The 21,049-nt window shown below is 28.9% G+C and overlaps 5 protein-coding genes across 8 annotated transcripts in view; 1 reads left to right on the top strand and 4 right to left on the bottom strand.

Annotated features, from left to right (window-relative positions):
• Positions 1–171: 171 nt before the first annotated feature.
• LOC126893502 (coiled-coil domain-containing protein 97) lies at positions 172–6,642 on the bottom strand. 3 transcript variants are annotated; one of them, XM_050663789.1, is made up of 5 exons: positions 6,458–6,642; positions 1,309–1,637; positions 1,079–1,251; positions 657–1,007; positions 172–568 (listed from the first exon to the last, which is right to left on the bottom strand). In XM_050663789.1, exons 2-5 carry the CDS (start codon positions 1,633–1,635, stop codon positions 334–336), a joined length of 1,086 nt encoding a protein of 361 aa, XP_050519746.1. In that variant the 5' UTR covers positions 1,636–1,637; positions 6,458–6,642; the 3' UTR covers positions 172–333. The 3 variants fall into 3 exon arrangements, with proteins under 3 accessions (XP_050519746.1, XP_050519745.1, XP_050519744.1); XM_050663788.1 differs by lacking the exon at positions 6,458–6,642 and adding an exon at positions 2,322–2,543; XM_050663787.1 differs by lacking the exon at positions 6,458–6,642 and adding an exon at positions 1,711–1,765.
• LOC126893501 (cilia- and flagella-associated protein 298-like) overlaps positions 3,191–21,049 on the top strand; it is a 33,179-nt gene continuing 15,320 nt past the window's right edge. The window contains exons 1-6 of one of the 2 annotated variants that reach the window (XM_050663786.1): positions 3,191–3,350; positions 3,601–3,745; positions 3,800–4,035; positions 4,093–4,263; positions 4,350–4,571; positions 8,615–8,725. In XM_050663786.1, the coding sequence (XP_050519743.1) occupies positions 3,607–3,745; positions 3,800–4,035; positions 4,093–4,263; positions 4,350–4,571; positions 8,615–8,656 (810 nt within the window). In that variant the 5' untranslated portion in view covers positions 3,191–3,350; positions 3,601–3,606 and the 3' untranslated portion in view covers positions 8,657–8,725. Of the gene's footprint in view, positions 3,351–3,600; positions 3,746–3,799; positions 4,036–4,092; positions 4,264–4,349; positions 4,572–8,614; positions 8,726–21,049 lie in introns of those variants that run through there. The other variant, XM_050663785.1, reaches the window with a different exon arrangement.
• LOC126893497 (uncharacterized) lies at positions 6,846–11,983 on the bottom strand. The gene is made up of 6 exons (XM_050663777.1): positions 11,438–11,983; positions 9,738–10,155; positions 8,989–9,191; positions 8,633–8,899; positions 8,281–8,575; positions 6,846–8,090 (listed from the first exon to the last, which is right to left on the bottom strand). Exons 2-6 carry the CDS (start codon positions 10,140–10,142, stop codon positions 7,731–7,733), a joined length of 1,530 nt encoding a protein of 509 aa, XP_050519734.1. The 5' UTR covers positions 10,143–10,155; positions 11,438–11,983; the 3' UTR covers positions 6,846–7,730.
• Positions 12,251–19,266, bottom strand: LOC126893506 (uncharacterized). The gene is made up of 4 exons (XM_050663796.1): positions 19,141–19,266; positions 13,730–14,144; positions 13,108–13,577; positions 12,251–12,921 (listed from the first exon to the last, which is right to left on the bottom strand). Exons 2-4 carry the CDS (start codon positions 14,114–14,116, stop codon positions 12,867–12,869), a joined length of 912 nt encoding a protein of 303 aa, XP_050519753.1. The 5' UTR covers positions 14,117–14,144; positions 19,141–19,266; the 3' UTR covers positions 12,251–12,866.
• On the bottom strand, positions 16,361–19,141 carry LOC126893499 (uncharacterized). Its single transcript, XM_050663782.1, has 2 exons — positions 17,125–19,141; positions 16,361–17,049 (listed from the first exon to the last, which is right to left on the bottom strand). The coding sequence occupies exon 1, from the start codon at positions 18,545–18,547 to the stop codon at positions 17,135–17,137; it is 1,413 nt and encodes a 470-aa protein (XP_050519739.1). The 5' UTR covers positions 18,548–19,141; the 3' UTR covers positions 16,361–17,049; positions 17,125–17,134.

Here is a 21,049-nt window from a genome sequence, read left to right as displayed (position 1 = left end):
ATACTTCTTTTCCATATGTTAACTTTCATTGTGGAGAGGGGTTCAATCCTTTATTATTACTATGAGTTTTACTAACCTAAATTTTATCATTTTTCAAATTTAATCAAGTTAAATATAATCTTACCTATAAATATTTTTAATTTAATAATTATAATAATTAAAAATTCAAACCTGATTAAACAAAAAATTATATTTTACAATTATACAACATAGAATTAGGAAATGTATAAATTATAAACAAGAGTAAAATAGAACAAATGTACAAATTTCATTAATTAATTAATTAATTAACCAATAAATATTTTACTACTACAGAAACTATGAAAAAATAATTTATAATTTTTTCAATTTATCTGCAACACTATCCGTCATTTCATTTTTTAAAAGTTTATTTATATAATCATCTAACTCATCATGATCATTATATTCATTATTTTTATTAACTGACATAGATGTAGGTTCTAATGATGATTCTTCTTCATCGGAACTTTCTGCATCAAAATACTTTTCCTCATCATCAATTGTTTTAATGACCAAGTTATCATACTCTGGATTATTATCCACTTTGCTAAACATTTTATAAAAATAAAAATAAAATATATTAGTTAAGAACTTTAATATACATTAATCAATCAAAAGTATATTTATTATAATACTTGTAGTCAAAATCTTCTTCTTGTCCACTTAGAAATTTTTGAAACATATGTGAACGGAACTCATTCAATAAAAGAAACCTTTCATTATCACTTAATTCTTTGGTATTATTTGGTACTTGATTAAAACCATGAGTTTCTTTCCATCGACGTTTTCCAATTTTTACAGTTGTTTGTTTAGCATTACTATATTCACCCCACATAGATGATGATCCATGGTATTCAGCAGTACTTATAGATTCATCATCTGAACTATTATTCACATCAGAACTTATAACTTCATCGGTTTCTTGCTTTCTTTTTAAATTATCTCTAACATCACGATCAATTTGTTCAAATAGTACACCACTCAGTCTGAAACAATAAATAAAATATTATTAAAATAAAACTTTGTTTAAGATAACCGAATAAAAATTTATATTTACGAGCTTGGGGCAGACTCTAATTGATCAAAGCCCATTTTTTCTTCAGGACTAAGGTATTGTCCTACTAATTGTTCCCAAAGCAGAGGTTCACGACTACGCATTTCACTATCATTAAAATAATCACCTTTAACAAGTTCTAAAAGAGCTTGATATCGTCGATTTTTACAAATAATCTATAATAAATAAAATATGTGTTAAAAGAGTTGATAAAAATTTTATACTAAACACACTTTTTTAGATTTTAATGACCGACTCAATCGATGGATGTGAAAATTGATTTCATAATCATCTTCATTCATATTTTTAAAGTACTCCAGATGAGTTTGGAGCAAATAATCTCCAAATTTGTATAAAAATCTTGAATGACTTTCGTTTAAAATATCTCCAGCAATTTTTTTTCTTTCTTCAATTGTTATATCTGGATCACCTTTTTGTTGACTTTTAAAATTATTATCTGACGCATTTTCAGAAACATGATCAATTATGTTTTGTATCAATACTTGATTTTTTTCAGGGTCTTTTTTTGTATTTTCTGTTATTACAAGTGGTTCTGTCATATCTATTTTTTTGAAATTTTTACAAAAATATTTATAATAATAACAGTATTTTATAATATTAAAAATATTGTTTACGCTTAATATTTGTGCTTTTGATTGAAAAGAAAATTGACATACTACCTATTTGCAATAATAGCCAGATAACATGAAAAATTCAAATCTTACAGAAAAGACAAAATAAAATTTAGAATTATACAGTTGTTAATAAAAAATTAATTTTTTGTCAGGTTCTCTAAAGGAATTATACCTTAATTAATGTTTTATGTAAAAATCAGAAAATGAAAAATTTTGAGTTGAGATATTTTTTATCATAATAGATAAAATGTAATCTTACTATTTTAACCTATAATCTCTATAAATATTAAGTGTATAATGGAGTTTTTTTTGTAGATTACATTTTAATATAATAAATACCCAGATAGCAATTTTCAAAAATAATGTTTTAAAAAATTTTTTATAAAATTAATTTAACATTATAAAAATATTATTAAAAAAAAATACTATCAGGGTAATAAGGTTATTTTATTTGAAGTATCTAAGGATTAAAAATACAATAATTCTTTCATAATATATTATAATAAATATTGTTTCCTTAATTTAAAATATTATATTAAAAACAGTTACTTCTAGGTAAAAAAAAGGTATGTGTCATATCAGTCAAATTAAAAAAAAGGACACCCACTCACTGTGTTTCTTAAAAAAATATAACCTGAAGCTCCAAATTTTGATTTATAAAAGTATTTATGACTTGTTCATCTTTGTAGAATCTTACAATAGAAAATTATAGGTCACTAACACTAAGTTTATATATATATATAATTAAAAACAATAGTATAATTGAATTTAGAATGAAAAATTATAATATGTACAATTATTAATTATTTTCATTAATAAAATTTAAAATATTATGTAAATGTGACTTTAGAAATAGTTGTAATGATAAGAATAAGAGTAATAATTTATCTCTTATTAGCACTAGCTAAACAATAACACGAATCAAGATAATATCCATTCTACTGTTAGTAAAAATTTATTATCTTTTCATTAATTGATCTAAAAATTATTTTTTAAATTTCTCTATTTAGAAAAAACGATTAAATTATAATTTTTGTAAAACATTAGTTGCGATAAATGTTATTTAAAAATTTCTTCCATTATTTTAGTTTTTATCAGTATTAACATTTTTAAATGGTAGGATTTATCACAAACCGGGAATATTTATCAATTTTAAATTTTTTGTAAGATAGAATTTTACGGTTCAGTAGTGCTGATAAACAACTTATAGTGAACTAATATAACAATATTATTTTTAATGCTAAAATCAAAATAGTAGTTTTTTGCAAAAGAAAACTATTGCCAAAAAAAAAATTATTTCTATTTTAGTTGATAAAGTTTTAAAATTTTTTTATATATTCATTGTTTCCGTTAATAAAAAACCCAAAATTTTAGTATTTATATTTAACAAGTAATGTGCTATAAATATTAACGTTTCCTATCATAATTTGGTTGTCATGGCATCCGGCTGATGTATTGATAATAATTATTTGGTATGTTTACGGTTAAATGTTAATAATATTTGCAATTACTAGAAGAGAACAAAGGATCCGGGAAATAAATTTAATTGTTAGTTACTGACGTATTTCAATCAATTTTTTTTCAAATTCTCTCGAAGAGTTTCGATTATTTAGTAATCTGTTTAAAGTCATCCACTTTTTGTAAGATATTATTAAACTAATATATTTATATATAATGTAACTTTTAATTGTACATGCCAACTTTTTAAAGTTTTTTTTATATAAGTTTTATACATTATAAAATGATTTGTTCTATGTTTTATTTTTTAATATTACTTTTGGTCATTTGAAATGCAATTTATGTATTAAGTTTTTGAATTAGTAGTACCTTAACTGACTACTGGAAATGTTTTTCTAGAACTATTTAATTACTGGAATATTGTACTTTCAGGTAAATATGGTTCTTTTACACGTAAAACATGGCGATGAAAGTCAGTTTTTATATGAGACATCTTTGGAAACATTAGTTGATGATTGTACTTTAAATATTACGACTATTTATAATGGACGTTTAAAAATATCTAGGATATGTAGTGGTATGTAATATTATAAGTTAAATGAATTTTTAAAATCTTATTATTTATTTTTAGAATTGGAAGAAGTTAAAAAACATGGCACATTATATCCACCAGAAATTATGGGTTTGACTGATGAACAAGTGACTGAATTGAAATTAGTTGACACATGGGGTGAAAAATGTCTTCCTAGTGGTGGTTATACACTCAATAAAGATCCCATTGGCCGAAGGAATGGTAAACAACCTAATGAACAAATGCAAATTGTGTTGACTAAAACTATTGAAGAAGTTAAATCACTAGTTTCTAAGGCAAGTATTTTTTAAAACTAATTGTTAATTTATTATTCACTTAAATACATTTTTTAGAAATTAGTTCAATCACAAATTCCTTTAACTCAAAAGAAAGTTCAAGAAGCATTAGATCTATTAAGAGGTGTTGTTAGGATAGTTTATCCTATGAATCTTCCCCCACATGATAATATTAGACTTGAATTGGAGAACCAAGAAGACTTAACAGGGACACATGCTTCGTTAGAGGTATGTATTTTTAAATTATACTGTAAACAATTTTATTGTTTGCTTTATTACCATTTTTAATAATTTTTTTTTCTATATTTAACTAGGTGATCGAACCTAATGCAGCTCAGCTTTGGTTTTCGGGGCGTGAACTATTACGTGATCCTGGTAAAAAATTAAATGATTTTTTGGGCCGTAATGAAAAAACTAAAGTTGTATTAAAATTGACTAAAATTGGATCAGGACCACCAGCTCGTGAACCATTATTAAACGAACAAGATCAAAAATTACTTATGGCACATGCATATAAAAAACAAGAAGAATTAAAGGTAAGTTAGATTAAATATGTGTTAAACTAATTAATTTCACATAAATGCACTAAATAAATAACAATTAATGTAGTGTATGTAATTTTTTTTGTAAGTATAAGAAATGTTTTAAGTTTTTTGTTCAGTAGGTATATGTAATTCTTCTTTTTTCTTGTATTAACTTTTAGTTTGGTTTTAGTTTCTATGAACATGTGAGTTTTTATTTCCTATATTATATTTATTTACAGAGTTTATAAATAAAAATCTATTTAGGTTAGTATGTAAAATTTACTATTGGTAGCTCTCTTTCATTAAATTATTGTTAATTTAATAATGTATCCAATTTAATATATTTATTTTGTATTACTATTAATAAATATTTTCATCAATTTTAACAAACAAAAATATCTCAAACACTGTAATATGAGATTTTATACTAAGAAGGTTATACTATTTTTCAATTTAAAATTTTTATAAACTCACGAGTAATGTTTAATGATCTATTTTTAAAAAGTATCTTTGTTGTATTATTAAATTAAGTAACTGTAAAATGTAAACTACAAAATGTATTAGTAGGTACAACATCCGTGCCTAACTTACTAAAAACTATATATAGTTATTGACTATAGTTTTTAATTATTTAAATTTTTTATAAATGAAGTGTAATAAACTATTTTTATATGTGTATGTTTATAATATATTAATTAGTATTAATATTTCAGTTAAATATATTTTTACTTTAATTTAACTTTTTCTATTAAATAATTCTTATAATAAAAAATAATTCAAATATAAATAACTAGGCTTTACATAATTATAGTTACTACCACTATAGCTTATAAATGCAATCAGCCAATCCATTTATGTGCACTATTCACTACATAGATTAAATTATAACTTGGTTTTCTAGCAAGTTATATGTAGAATACTGAGTGATTTTTTTGGGTTTAAATACCTTATTGAGGGATTGTGTTAAAATTTTCTTTATAATACTTTCTGTTTTAAATTTTATTCGGTTAGAGCATTTTAAAAATTGGAAAAAAAATATGAGACATAATTATGCCATCCTTAAAAAATCACTCTAAATATTGAATTGTAATACTTATTATTTGTTGCTTAAGACATTTAAATTATCTTCACAAAATATTAAATTTTTATAATTTACTCGTCCCATGCGTTTTTTTCAAAAACAGGTCATAAATATTTTAGTTTAATTAATAGTTTAAAAGTATAATTTTATATTTCTTCCTTAAAATAGAGGTTGTTCCCCATCTTTTTTATGAAGGAAAATGTTCTAGTTGGATGATAATGTTGGTTAAATCATTACAATAATAATTTATTGCTTTTGTAAAGGGCGTCTGTATCATCCATATAAAAAAAAACAATTTATTTTTAAAAAGTGTAGAAAACCATTTAATGATACGGAATAGTTGCTTATATAAATAATATAGTTTTAAAAAGTCCAGGGTTATTCGAAACTTTTTCGTGTCTTCTAAATTGAAATGGATATCATTATCTTAAAAATTGTTTTCACTATATGTATATTAAACGTGATTCGAGTCACGAGCATTCATTATTAACTTGCAAACGTTTCGGATTTCTGCGGATGTTTCTAGTTTCAACATAATGTATAAGTTAAATTTGACTGGTATTTGAGTCGCAATTACAATTTACCGTCGTTAAAACTCATCTAAATTAAAAGAAACTGAACAATTTATATATTGCTCGTTGGCTCTGATACGATTATAAAATTTGACTTGTCGTGTCTTTGAAAACCTCCGCATAATACGCCACTTTTGAAAAGATTAGTAATTTTTTGTTATTGTAACTAGCAGGGGACGGGGTGAATAGAAAAACGTTGCGTGACGCCAAACTGTACAGTGTTAGTAACAAAAATAATTCATTACCATTGGCATTCGGGGTTGAAATTATTATTGTTTCGGGTCGTATGCGGTTAAATTGAGTTCAACGAGTTCGTCCTACGATTTCTTTGGGCTTCTAAAGACAATAACGGTTATTTTTTTTATTCTTCCGCCGTTATGTTCCTCTCCCTGTCTGATGTTGCTCGAGACTGGCGCTGGCACGAACAGTTATATTTAAATCATTATTAATTGTACATTTATATGAGTTGGTTGTAGTAACATGTAAATAATGCAATAAACGACGACTCGTCTCTGGCAAAATAACTTAGATACTGGTATTGATTTTGTCTTTTAAAAGTATAATATTATTTATATGTGTATATCAATGTTAACCTTGTGTGTGTGTTTGACCATTTAGCACCGCCCTCTGTGGCGCCGTTTTAATACGTTGACTTGATTTGTAATAAAATGTCAGGACGTCAATTTTTTGAGCGGCAGATGAAAAACTGTTAATGGTGGCAAAGAAACGCAAATAAGTCGATATGATGGGCAGTGAGTTTATATTATGGAAAGCACAAGCCCCGAGGCTTATTTGAACATTCTATCGAGCTGTCTATTCTGACTCGCCTCGCCTTAAACTTATTATCGATAGTTTCGTTGACGAAACTTGTCACAAAATAAAAAAAATGCTAAGATAGTTTTTTTTTGTTTTTTTTTTTTATTTAACGTGTGATAAACGCTAACAATATTACAATGCGTATAAGAATAATAATTCAAAACTTTCAAAAATAATGTATTAAAAAAAAAATCACATAAATTTTAGTGATTCTTAATATAATTCTTATAGTTACTTAAGTCTTTCGTTAAAAGTTTAACAGCACTGACTGGATTTATAATGCATTTCGACAGTGACAATGTCAGTTCCTAGACGAATTTATACATTTTTATTTTTATAAACATTTCTATGTAGTTAATATATTAACTTAATAATTGGCAAAAGCTCGTTTGTATAAAAAAAATTGTTAGTGGAATAAAAAAAATCTCCAAGTAAAAAAGTAAAAACTTATAAATTCTGATTTTAAGGCCAAGGCGGTGTAAGTTATAATAAAATATCGTTAATATAATGTTGGGAATTACAAAATAAACGTGTGCGATTGTGACAAACTTGGTCTGGACTATTTTTTTGTCCTCTTGTGTATCTCGTTTTTAGTTGTGCATTTTTAGTGAGAATTTCTTAAAATACATGCAACCATTGGAGATATCTTAAGAGTAAGTTTATCGCATCTAAGTATTTCGATTAATGGTACACTTGTTTTATCTAGACCTCTAGACACTTGTCTAAAGATGGCTGTGGACGACCTGCACTTAAGTCAGCTGATTGCGCTACCAGCGTTTCGATAACGCTCAACTCTTGCATCTCTTCGTTCTGTCTTCTCGATTTATGTACTTTAGGTGGTACCTTTTGCATAAAAGGTTCGTCTGGCCCTATACCTTCTTCGCCGTCTGCACACCATTGGCACGTCATCCGCGCGTCATCGCCAACTTTAACCGTTTGGTGAACGATGAGTAGCGTTAGGAACGAAATTGCAAATAGAATTCCAGGCACGGTGACTCCGACCATTAGTTCCCACCACGTCTTGTTCAAATCAAATCGAGCCAATGCGACAAACGAATCGTTCTGAAATTAAGTACATAATTACAATTTTTATTTGGTAAAGGCGTGTACGATAATCATCATCTTTTATGCTACTGTCTGTCGTAAAGGAGACTAAAAAACTTGTACGGCTTAGCGAAACGGAATTAAACTATTCGATTTGGTCTGTTCGCAATTACTTAAAAGATAATCTCTCAAACCGAATCACACGTACTTTTGTATAGAAACAAGGAAATCGGCTTTGTGCCGTGTGGTTTTCCCCCGCTCTTCCGTGAGTGTTTGTAAAATCTTTGCACTCATTGCGTAATGTATTTACGCATCCTTGCTGGTTAACCGACAGTCTACTTGAGTTGTACACAGTCAGCGATGACTGTGCGGGTACGTACTCGTTATTTTCGTCAAGAAGACGACTGCTATTCTCGTATATAGACCAGAATGTCGTGAAATTGATAAACGGTTGTGGCATCAATGATTCGTCGATAACCGTTCCGTTTATGCAGTCTATAGCTCTATAATAAAAATAATGATTATATTGTTTTTTATTCTAGATAAATCAAGAGACCCACCTAAGAGAATTACTGCTGTCCTGAATAATACTGTTACAACTGGCCATGAATATGCCAATAGTTGAGTTTTCATCTGTCCAGATTTCTTTCGGTTCGGATAGTTGTTCACCATGAACCGCGTTTCCGTTGGCCCGGTTATAAGCCACTATTCTTTGACAGTTTCCCGTATGAACTGTGTCGCCAAGCCTCAGGAAAATGTTGACTCCAGTTGTAGTAATTTTGTTGCAGAAACGATCGCAGGGAAATGGCCATGTGATTGTATTACAGCTATCGAAATGAAAAACAAATAACAGGGAATTGCCGTTTTAAAAGAGTTTCGCTTTTTGAGACGATCACATAAATTATCACATCTTTACCTGCCGTTGTCGCAGTGGAAGTATCCATTGAGCTTTAAATTGTCTCGGTCGCTGTCGATCGTTGTCGAGTTGATGGCGTAGTAACACTGGTACAACTCCGACATGTTCGAACAGTGACCCAGTCTGCAGGACATAATGCCGGTCAGCCCGAGACACTCTCTGTTGTTATTACAGTTGTACCGTTTTAACGTGTCCGGATTGGCCTGTAACAGTTGAAGAACAAATGAGCTTTTGTGGAGACAATAAAAATGTATTAAAGACGGTAGTGTACGTGATTCTGCCAAGCCGGCGAGAGTGACTCGCATGCGAAGTGTTGGTTTTTATTATTATTATTTTTCTCATAATGTCAATAATAACGTTACGGTCGTCCCCTTTGCGATAGGTACGCGTTATAGATGTATATACTTTTTTAATACACAATGAAATAACTATCAGACGCGTTATTGATCGTAATATTCGCGTAGGGTTCGACGGAGTATTGTGTATTATTAAAAAAAACTCGTTTTTACATATTATTTTAATTTTGCCTGGGTTAAGGTATCAATTGCGTGACGGCCGTGTGTGTAAGGTGTGCATTTTGCGGTGGAATTAACTCGTTATAAAATCGATCTAAAAAATACATGACATAGTAATTTATGCGGGTGTACTGAAATTCACTTTTCAATTCAAAGGCTTCGAAGTGAAAACAGTATGTCGGGTAAATAGTGTAGAGCAGTAATTGGGTGCGGGTAAAGGTGATGGAAACTTGCCTGTGGACAAGAGACACTTGTCAGTCGCGTGCAGTTCTCGACGCCTATTTCGGTGCCGTTTTGTCTTACAGTGACAATAAACTGCGGACAAGTGCCGGACGCTTTCGTCAAACACCATTCGGCGCACGATGTCCACTCGCAGTTGTTGGATACCGTCGAATTGATTGTCTGACACATTATTGGCACTGTCTCGATGGCAGCATTGAACGCCCTGTATCCCGGCATGTAGATTGCCACCGACAGATACACTAGCGACACGGAACTCAACACAAATGTCAGCTGACACACACATATCAATCCACATATGTGCCGATCTTGTTCAGGTATAGGTTTCGGCGGTAAATTGGATTTTTTTTTCTTACCTCTTCCCTTACCATCTCCACCGCCTCGATCCTTGGCCGCCATCCGGTTTGATCTCCTGAATTTGCATAATGATTTTTTATCAATATTATTTTACTGGAAACTCTACTACGAGACATTTATAACATTCTTTCATTTCTAATGTTGAATAATATTATTTATTTCTGCAAGTGATAAATTTAAGTCGCGTCGAGGGGATACGTTTCATACGATAATGTTAAAAACAGTTTTGTCTTCTGAAGGATAATTTTTTTTTTCTAATGAAATTCCTTCTATGCAATATTTTACAAACATCACTGACCTCTACATGTTCAATACATTCTTATTTTAATTCTATAACACGTTTTTAATAATTTATCGAGTTTTCATTGCTAATGTATGTAATGGAACCTTTAACTGAAAAAAAGGAGGAGTTTCCAATCAAAATTGACGTTTTGGTATTTTTAAACCGATAATTTACTTATGTTGGAATTTTTGTTAGTATTCACTTATTTTTTAGACGTTAATGTCAACTTTTTTTCGTAGTTATAAGAATGCTAATTTGTAGAATTTAATCATTCGACCTTTACTTAGTTGAACTTTAGGGTAAAATCAAGAGGCTATAAAGTTTTTTTGAAAAAAATATGAACTGTAATAGTAAACGACAAAAGAAAAAGATGAACTATAATATATGTTTCTTTTAATTTAACATTTTCGTTGTATAACAAGTATAATACACATATTATATATTTAGAATACATTCTGTATTGTCTAATTCAATTAATTTTGTTTATTAATTGCTATTTATTAAATATATTGAAATAAAGTGCCTCGTACCCGTATTTATATAAGGGTTTTTAAATTACTATAAATAATTTATCAACATAAAAATTTAATTTTTGTTAGTAATTAATTTATATTATTTATCCAAAATATCTAATGTCATTGTGCTAAAGTTTTGAATAGTTTGTTTGTATGTATTTTTTAATATCATATTTTCGCATGTCAACTGGCTCTTCGTGTCTACTCGTTATTTTTTGTGCTTAGTACCACGTTATACAGTTGTATAATTCGTTGTCGTATATCTTAGTTTATGCAATGCAATAAATACTATAAACATTGTACGATTGTACGCATGACCTCATAAAATTACCCTTCAACTTTATGTTAAATAAAGAATTAATAATGAATAAGTTAAAACTTCCAAAAACTTTAAAACCCATTAAATTTTCTTTCGTTTTAAAATTGCATATCAAAGAAAAAATATTAACTTGGAATGACGAATGAATTAGTTTGAGAAAAAACAATTGATATACATTTGTCTTATAATTTTTTATTAATAAAACTGTAACTGTACTTACTTTATGGTTTGATTGTTGAGTTATTATCGGTGGAATATCTTTGCAAAGCATATCAGACGTTTTTCAATCGTTTTCTACGTACTGAGTTTTATTACTTCCAGGGTCATATTGCGGCATGACTTTTTTTACTAATGGCTATAATCCAACCAGAAAAAATAATTTTTTACGATAAAACACGCATGTTAGGGCGGGCTTAACATCTATCACTCCAACCGACCCATCTATGTCTACGGCTGTCTAGTCAAAAACTGTTGCACCACCGCCACCGTCAAAGTATATTCGAACGATACGCGCGGTTTCTGTAGAATGACACTCCCCTATTTATTTGACGGTGCTGCCGCTAGCACTAGGGTATATTTCTATGAACGAAACAGCGTTGCCCCTTTACTCAAATTCAACAACGATATCTACCGGAAAAACTTTCAATCTTGATGAATTTTTTCTTTGGTACCGATAGACGAAGAGTTCTGATTTCCTCTCGTTTTTCATTACAGGATTTCATAATTTTGATTATGATTGAATGTGTGAGTTCAGTTTGAATACTTATTATATTTGTAGAAATATCTTATAAAATAATTGACTCAAAAAAATGTTTTATTACAGTATATATATATTGTTATTTTCTTTCAAAATATACATTTTAATATCTTAGAAGGATTTTTTTTAAAAAAAAAACCCCCATAAAAAATGGGCTATTTTTTTTTGAAAATTTTCTTTGAACATAAAAATATAAATCATTTAAAAAAAAACGTTGTTTTCATTTAAAATGAAAAATTATGCCTTCTATACATTTGTGAAACGTCAATACTAGATAAACAATACACCAAAGTTATGAGAAAGTAAAAGTTTATTAAAAAATAAATGTAGTTTCAGTATAAAATTAGAATTATTATTTTTATTTTAACAAGCATTTTCCGATAGAATAAAAAATAGTAGTATTCCATGGTAATTAGTATATATACTACTTGATTTTTGTATTAATATAATTATTATTACTATGATAATAAAAAAAAAATTAACAATTGATAGAAGCGAAGCGGACCGTGTCTATATCGTGGAATTTTATAGCTCTCAATTTTAATGACTTATAATTAAATTATGTTTAAGCGCTCGCTAAGTTTGAAGCAATTAAGTCGTATAATCAATACAATAATAGTTTTGTTATTGTTTGTTTTATACACAATGAAAATGTTAAATTTTCACTGTATGAACACCCGTTACAAATGATCTTGCATTATTAATCATATTGTCTTTATTTAGTAGAACAAAACGTTTTCCGACGAAGGATTGTTTGTTCAAATTTACGTGACTGTCGCGTGAAATTTGTCATACCAAATGTAATACAATGGAAATGAATATTTTTTTAAGCCTGTTAGGGTATTAAGAATTATTTTAGCATCCATTTTCTCGTGCTATATATTGAATGCAATCAATAATCATCGTCTTCTTCGTCTGTGCTGAATGGCCGTGTTGACAATTTTCTCCTAAAAAACAAATAGTTTTCAATGTTCATTTGTAGTTTCGTAGTCTTATTATTGTTTGTTAAAATATTAAAGAATACTAATATTTGCATAGTAATTTAAACAATCGGTTTGCCTTAAAAATTGTAATTCATTGAATGAATTATGGGTTAAAATAATTCTTCTGTTTGTCTCTTGTTATTTACTCACCTAATGACTAATTGAGGATTTTCTATTTTTATTTTTATTTTCCTTTCCATCATGAATTCCTTCTTTAACGCTGGACAATACCAGAAGCAAAGTACAGCGCAAGACACTATGAATAACGTCCAGGGTATAGCTACTGCTGCTACTAAAGTTTTGACCGTTTGATACCAATCATATTCAGCTACTACTTTATCTAAATATGCTCGGCTGTAGTAGCACGGAAATATTTTTATTTCATTTTGTACCACGGGGTCTTCAGCTATCATACTAGTGACTCCATATTGATACAGTAATGTGGTCGAAGACTGATTGATCAAATTAAACATAGAGTAATATGATTCTGAACCGATGTAACCGTATTTGCCAGCAAATGCTGTGCAATTGACATGTGGTGGGTAGCCGCATCCTTCGGTGTTCACTAAAAATTGTACTGTACTACCTGACCACTGAAGCGATTCCACTGGCAAAGTATTCTATAAAAAAAAAAAAAAAAAAATACTTGTATTTAATTGAACAAATGTCGAAAAATAACATTAAAATTACAGCGATTTAATACATTAATTACTACGCAGATTTTTTTAATCATTTATTTTTTAGAAATATTGTTTTAGTTATTTTTTCACACCTCTTTATATTCTTGATATGGTGTCGTAGAATAGTTGACAGTGATTTGATGACATCGAGTAGATGCTGAGGTACAACCTTCTTTACATGATGACCAGGTACACCTACTGAGACCTGTTGAAAACACGTGTTTATGTAGTGCACATGTACCTGGTTCTGGAGAATAACGAGCTATCAATCTGGATACAGCTGGGTCAACAACAAACGGTACCAAAAACAAAAATACCATAAATGAAAGCGCTGCCGTTGTGCCTAAGCATAGACTGACTTTAGGCTTCAACCGCTGACAAAATCCGTCTTCATTGGGCTCACCTAGCAGCCTTGATCCTTCATCTTGACTGACCGTTCGGCTTCGTTGTTTTTCATCGTTTTCATCATTAGGTGCCATTCCTAATGTAAAAGCGTTTTATTACCACCTGTTATTAAAAAATAATTAAGAAATTATTATTAAATATATATATATATATATATATATAAATATATACATAAAAACTAGTAATATAATAGATTTAAAGTGTTATTAGCGACGTATTAAAATAGAGCGAAGAGTACTAACTAAATTTTCTAGTTTTTTAGTTGTTAAAGAGGTGGGTTGGTTTGGGTTTGGTTTATAATTTTCTATAAGTATGTTAATTTTTGAACTTCTTATACATGTTTATTACCTAATTTAATTAAATATATTACCTAAGAGTAAATATAACATATATGTATATATTGTCTCTTTAGAAGAAATGGATACATGTTCTCGGATATATTATTTCTAGGAATATTTTAGACGCGAAATATTTTATATTGCTTCTTACTTTCCAAATTATAATGTATTATGACACAAAAAATTGCAATTTTAAGGGATATCAAAATAATAGTACCCTCTAGCAACAAAATATCAGCATTTTTAAGTGTTAACTATATAGAATAACAAATGATTGTATATTTGAACGGCTCTGTACAAAAACAAGATAATTCCGTATTTAAAATTTTTTAGGAAACTATAAAATATATTTTTAATATGTATCCTAACCTATCAGTAATTTTATGAAACGCTTTATTTTTTCAAATAATTTATTGTAAGTATTTTTTTTCTGGATAGGTGTATTAATTTTATTTAGAACTATCAAGATATGATTTAGAATAAAAAATAAAGTTATCTTGTTTTTGCACAGAACCCTTCGTTTTTACCTGAGAGTCAAGTAAAATATATATATTTTTTTCTTTAATAAATATAATTACTTACAGAAAAAAATGATTTAAATATGTTTTTTTTTTTGTTATCTTTAGCTACGTTAAACTTTTAAATTTCTTCCCATATGTCTTTTAAGAATGTAAACTTTGTTTTTTTAAATGGGAACAAAAATTTTGAATTTAATAAAATGTTCGTGTTTTTAATTTTGTCATTCTTATAAAGCATAAAGAATGAACATAAAAATACTTCATGATAAATTGAGAAAAATATGGAACCATAAGATACGAATAAAAGGATTATAATTATAATTTTTATTTTTCGATTAATAACTAGTTAATGATGAAAGAATCACTCTGTATAACACAAATATCTTTGGCAAAGTATAATTTAAAATATGACATTTAGTTGTCATTCAAAATAGTATAATCACAAATGTTTATTTAGCAGTTAAGTCTAGTTCAATTTAACTTAAGTTAATTTCTCAATAGCTTGTTTGAAAAATAGTAGCTTTGGTGTACTTTAATAACCAAATAATGTTATTTACAGCATTGTATGTATAATGTCAAAAATCAAAAATAATCTTTCTGGTTATCTTTATTGAAAAAATATGTTTTTTATTGTAATTTTTTTCATTTATATTTAACTAAAAATCCAATCAAATAATTTTTCTCTTAGATACCTACGACAATCCCAACACACAACTTTGTCTTCAGTTTTCTTTAGTTGAAGACTGTATCTTTCAGTCTAAACCTCCTTCTAAAGCTATCATTTCTTACTACGTCCTGTCATATTAAACGTAGACTTTCCTTTGCTTTGTTTCTGTCTTTGTCTTGTAGGATTTTATTTCAGTATTAATTCAATAACATACATTATTATAATATTCTTTTTTTTACTGTATATTTTATGTACACTATTGAGGGGTTATGATAAAAAAGTTAACCGATATAAATTAGTTTTTAAAAATATTTATTGAAATATGTATAATTAATAATATAAAAAATTTAACAATATTTAAAATGGATATGGATTACGCGATTTTTTTATAGATAACTCAGTTTTATATAATGTTACTTAAAATATCCTTAAATTTTTTTTTAAGTCTCTAAAAGAATATTAAATGTAAATTATGATTTCGTTTTATAATCAAACGAAATGATTGTGTTATTATTATTTTTCAACTACACAAAATGAATGATTTACTAATTTATTATGAAAATTTAAACAATTTTTCAGTATGGGTTTTAATTATACTTTATTTAAGATATTTTGGAATTTTTTATTGATATTTTATCTTTTTATATTCTTAATATAATGTAGGGCTGTATTATCTAGTAAAACAATATGCATATAGAATAAACTCATACATTTCTGTAACAAATCGAATTATATTTGCTATATAGTTTTATAACCAAAATTACAAAATTTAAGATAACATATTAACAACAGCTTAAAATTTGAATAATACAAAATTAATTTTAATGAATTAAATTGCCGTAAAGGTACAAAAATTCATTACAAATATGCCAGCCTATTCACTTTTATAATAGAACTTTGCCATGTTATACGAATTAAAGTATAAGTACTGAATCTATACTTACATTTACTCGGTTAAAAATTTTTAAAAGCTCGAGTTATAAAATTAATAATTACTATGAATTTGAGTCGTGAATAGACTTCTACGAAACACATGTACAACAATATAAAAATTGCATTGATTTTTGAGCTGTTTAAGAAACTCTATATATAATTTTTTTTATAGCCCTGTAAAACAGCTTATACGTATTAGAGTTACTTAATAGCTTAATGCGACTACTGATTAAGTATTAAATTGTCACACAATTCCTCTCTTATTTAATGAGGAATAGTATAATATTTGCGGTAATACAATAGCTCTATAGACGTTATTTGTGCTTGATGCTGGCAAGTAATAGAGCAGATTGGTGTTTTTTGACATCTTTAACATTTAAATGTATAACACAGAAGTATTTTATAATTAAAACCAGGATTTACGCAATCCCCTTTTCGATCCGGACTTCGATGTTGGTGGTCCGAATGAATTTTCTCTGAGAAGCTCTAATAGTCCGGCAACGAGTACATCTCTTGCTGCCGGGTAGGGCTGTCCTGAAGAAGGGGAATGCCTATAAGAAAAAATAGTTTCCTTAAAATTTGACTAAAATGAAATTGGAAAAAAATGATTGTTTAAAAATTCTTACGTAATGTATCTCAGAGCGCTGTATTGTCTAATTCGTTATTAGACGCCCTGTTGTCGGTGATGCTGTCCAACTCGCACTCGTGTAGAGGAAATAGAGTCTTCATACTCTTTTTTTTAAATCGCATCTTGGCGTCATCCCCAACTTCAACAGTTTTCTGACACAGCAATAATGTTAGGCAGGATACGATGAGCATAACCACAGGTACGACGGATGCCACTAGAAACTCTTTGTAGGTGCGTTCTAAATCGAACCGGACTACAGCTAATTGTGGTATGTCGGTCGCGTAATAACACCGGAATCTTGCACGAGCATTGTGGTCCGAACCGTCTTTACCGTATCGCCGAATGAATGCTTCACATTCACCTCTTAATGTGTTTACACATCCCTGTAAATTGATGTGTAAGTGACTGTCCTTAGCAATGAGCAATTTGTGCTCCCTGGGTGCTACCGAATCGTCTGGCACTAATGGAGTGTCGCTGTAGGCGTTTAGGTTGTATAACATGGAAAAGTTCGCATAGTCAAAAAGCACTTTTTTATTCAGAAGAGACCCGTTGACACAATCCATCGCTAGCACTTCTTCAGGACCATGGGGCACAATATTCATGCATGAAGTCAATAATACTTGACCTTGTTCTTCTGTCCAAATCTCTTTCCTAAGGGAGATGGACGAGTCGGATGGAGGTACAGCATCATTGTCTGTATAGCCTGGTAGATGTGCAGCTGTCTCACACTGCGATAGAAATGTTCGATCACCACTTAATACTATGACATTTTTGTTTCTAGTTGGTATGTCTACACAGCGACGATCACAGTTATATGGCTTCAATATTCGACTGCATTCGCCTCGTACGCAATTATTTAGACCAGAAATAGCCATGCAATTAATTTTACCTCGATGCTGGTTGCACTTTAGAGGAGGTGATTCAGTATTGCGAAACTCGCATCGAAATGCATCTGTAATGTTGATGCATACACCATCCGTACAATTGAACGTTCCCGTCAACCATTTGCACTCATCCCGGATGCAAGTGTATTTTTTGGCGTTTTCTGGGTCGATGCCAAAACACGTTTTGTTGAAAACATCTGAACATTTTTGGAATAGTAGAGTCGAACCATTGTTCCTAATGTTCACATAAATTTGTGCACAGCCACCGCCGGGCTTGCTCAGACACCATTCGCTGCATGAACTCCAATCGCACTTTTGCGAAGTTACATTTCTAATTGTTGTGCAAATCACTGGATTTTCCGATATACCGGATTGAAACTCACGCATTGTGGGCATGTAAATAGCAACAGTCAGATAAACGATGGCCACACTGCTCAAAACGGCCGTCATCTGGCACACGCAAATCGTGCCACATATCCGAGTGTCTTGTGGCGGCACTACTAATTCTTCTACCGGTATCTGTTTCTTCTTACCCATGTTTGGAAGTATTGCACTTGGGGTGACCGTCAGTAACGGCGAGACCGCGTGTTTATGTGTTTGAGAATTTTGTTCGATATATTTTACGCCGATCAAACGCCTCAGACAGGCGCCTTGTTAACCCGCCGGTAACAATCAATAAATTCTAGACCACTGCCGCCACCGTCGTTGAGCAGATAACCGATATGAAATGGCGACGGCGCAAAAACGTAAAAGCCGTTTCTCAGTTATTCTTGTCATAAAACTTACCCTTATCCAATATTTATATACTTAAAACTATCGATGTTGTGTATTTAAAAGTTATGCGAATAATTTTTAACACTTTAAAACATTCATTTTTATGGTATTTAACTATGTTAACAAGACGAGTACAATTTCGATCGTGTAGTACATACAAATAAAAATTTAATTTGTGATAGAAAATTTTCTTTTTTACACGTTTAAAAATTAAAAGTTTTAATTTAATTAAAACCTGAGCTTTGTATTCATGTTTAACATTTTTTCGAAATTTTTTTAATTAGACGGTATACATATTAAATAAATTTTTAGATTTTCAATGTTCCTAGAATTATAATTCAATACCAAATATTTACCTAATTCATGTTCTAGTGATGTTAACACAGTGCACGTGTTGCCTGCTCTAGAATAAAGGTCAACGAGTCTTCACTGAGGCATTTGGATAGAACGACTGACTTGATGTACTTGCGTTCAGCGAATCGATACCATATTTTGTTTAAACGCCATCTATCAGAAAAGAGCTTTATTCGATTCAGCACATTTTTTTTAAATGAGATCGCATTAGATAATATTATTTAAAATATTATACCATAAATATTTCATATAACATGTTTGCGTTTTCGAATGTTTTTTTTTAATAGGAGACTAATTTTACTTATAACTATTATCGTTGGAATACAAAATAAATTTAATTTGCAAAATTATGACAGTCTAAATAAAACTATAGTAGTATATAGTAATTTTAAATTTTAGTACTTCGAAATTTTATTCTATTATATTGTTTATTTAATATTATCACTATAAATAAAAAGGTTTGTACTAGTAGGCTGTTTAAAGATTGAATAAAACATTAGCCAACTAAAATTGGCTTTCTAAATACAAAAATTATACATTGAGTTAATGTTTTTAGTATCTCGTGAAAGTTCACTTAGTTTAGATAAATATATTTATTACACTCATTTGAATATATACAATTATATAGGTTAACGATACCTGACAATAAAATCTACTTTTGCTTAAAAATAGTTTTACATTTTATTCATATATTATATATAACAAATATATTTAAATTGATGATTAATTTAAATAACTATGACACTTAGCTAGTAGAATACAGTGATAAATATAATGCAATTGTTACTTAATATAGATGTTTCTAAAATTATTTATATTGCTCCGTTGTGTACACTTTTATTTGACTTGAAAAATAATAAACTGCACTTGTCATTCTTATGTATATGCGAAATATTTTAATGCTTATCAGAGTTATTTGATTAGTAAACTTTGGAATGTGAAAGGAATGTGTCTAATTAAACGATTGTTTCTGTTGTTGATTTATACCTTACTATGCAAACTGTATTTATATATGAAAAGATATAAAGAAAATGTACTCTTGAACGTGAGATGTATTAGTTAGGTAAAAGTTTTGAAACGTGATGCTTGTGTTGTGGTGTAATGTATGAATACTGTTTTCGAAATTCGATTAGAATTTATCGTAAAACGGGATTAAAGTATCTATATAAATAGAGAAATTGAATCAAATTTTGGATTTCCTTTTATTTTTAAATTGTGGAGTTCAATTTTTTTATGAAGTGACTTTATTTTTTATTTTTTACTTTCTTTTAGATTTGCTTTGGTATCAAAATCAGAATTCATTTTATTGCATTGTTCATGGAAAACAATTTTGTATTCTTCAAGATCTTTTTTACTTAAATATATTAATATAATTCATATTTCAAAATATTATTGTTATTCGTGCAGACTTTTACTTTATTTCCCCAGGTACATCTCCATTCTCCCTGAAGTAATATTCCGTTAGATTGGTTTTCGTTTTTTTTTTTCAGTTGTTTTACATGCATTTTATATGCAGTTTTTATGTATACACCTTATCTGCACATTGAGAAAGTCTCAACTTAATCAGCTAGAATTCGTTAAACTTTTGTCCGTTTTGTATTTTATTTTAATTCTTGTTGTGCCATGAATCACAATTAGAAATGAATAAAGAATTCAACATCAATAAATTATGAGCAGAATGGATCAAATGAAGTCTAAATATTTCAAGTTACACGTTTATTTGAAAACCCACTTGATTTTACAAGTTTCTAATAAAGAAGAAAGAAGAGTTTAGATAATAGAAAGCCTAATGAAAAAAAACTTACTCATTTAAGTATTAGTTGTATGAGTAAATGAATTTTTCATGGAAATTTATGAGCAACTTTATTTTTAAAATGAAAAAGACGTTGACATTTTTGAAACTTTGAGTTC

Source organism: Daktulosphaira vitifoliae, unplaced genomic scaffold (genome assembly GCF_025091365.1).
Source record: "Daktulosphaira vitifoliae isolate Bord-2020 unplaced genomic scaffold, ASM2509136v1 Scaffold_1, whole genome shotgun sequence".
Classification (NCBI taxonomy): domain Eukaryota; kingdom Metazoa; phylum Arthropoda; class Insecta; order Hemiptera; family Phylloxeridae; genus Daktulosphaira; species Daktulosphaira vitifoliae.
Note: the sequence above shows the minus strand (reverse complement) of the source record. Positions and strands in the feature narration are given on the sequence as shown.

What these genes read in the sequence shown, in the direction of transcription:
- LOC126893506 (XM_050663796.1), bottom strand. Translation starts at nt 14,116, where the DNA reads ATGGCACCTAATGATGAAAACGATGAAAAACAACGAAGCCGAACGGTC. An exon ending in CATATCAAGAATATAAAGAG is followed by an intron (nt 13,578 to 13,729) that starts GTGTGAAAAAAT and finishes TTTTTTTTATAG; the next exon opens with AATACTTTGCCAGTGGAATC. An exon ending in AATCCTCAATTAGTCATTAG is followed by an intron (nt 12,922 to 13,107) that starts GTGAGTAAATAA and finishes TTTGTTTTTTAG; the next exon opens with GAGAAAATTGTCAACACGGC.
- LOC126893497 (XM_050663777.1), bottom strand. Translation starts at nt 10,142, where the DNA reads ATGGCGGCCAAGGATCGAGGCGGTGGAGATGGTAAGGGAAGAGGTAAG. An exon ending in GACAGCAGTAATTCTCTTAG is followed by an intron (nt 8,576 to 8,632) that starts GTGGGTCTCTTG and finishes TTTTTATTATAG; the next exon opens with AGCTATAGACTGCATAAACG. An exon ending in TTCCTTGTTTCTATACAAAA is followed by an intron (nt 8,091 to 8,280) that starts GTACGTGTGATT and finishes ACTTAATTTCAG; the next exon opens with AACGATTCGTTTGTCGCATT.
- LOC126893499 (XM_050663782.1), bottom strand. Translation starts at nt 18,547, where the DNA reads ATGGGTAAGAAGAAACAGATACCGGTAGAAGAATTAGTAGTGCCGCCA.
- LOC126893502 (XM_050663787.1), bottom strand. Translation starts at nt 1,750, where the DNA reads ATGTCAATTTTCTTTTCAATCAAAAGCACAAATATTAAGC. An exon ending in GGTCATTAAAATCTAAAAAA is followed by an intron (nt 1,252 to 1,308) that starts GTGTGTTTAGTA and finishes TATTTATTATAG; the next exon opens with ATTATTTGTAAAAATCGACG. An exon ending in GAAGAAGATTTTGACTACAA is followed by an intron (nt 569 to 656) that starts GTATTATAATAA and finishes TAAAATGTTTAG; the next exon opens with CAAAGTGGATAATAATCCAG.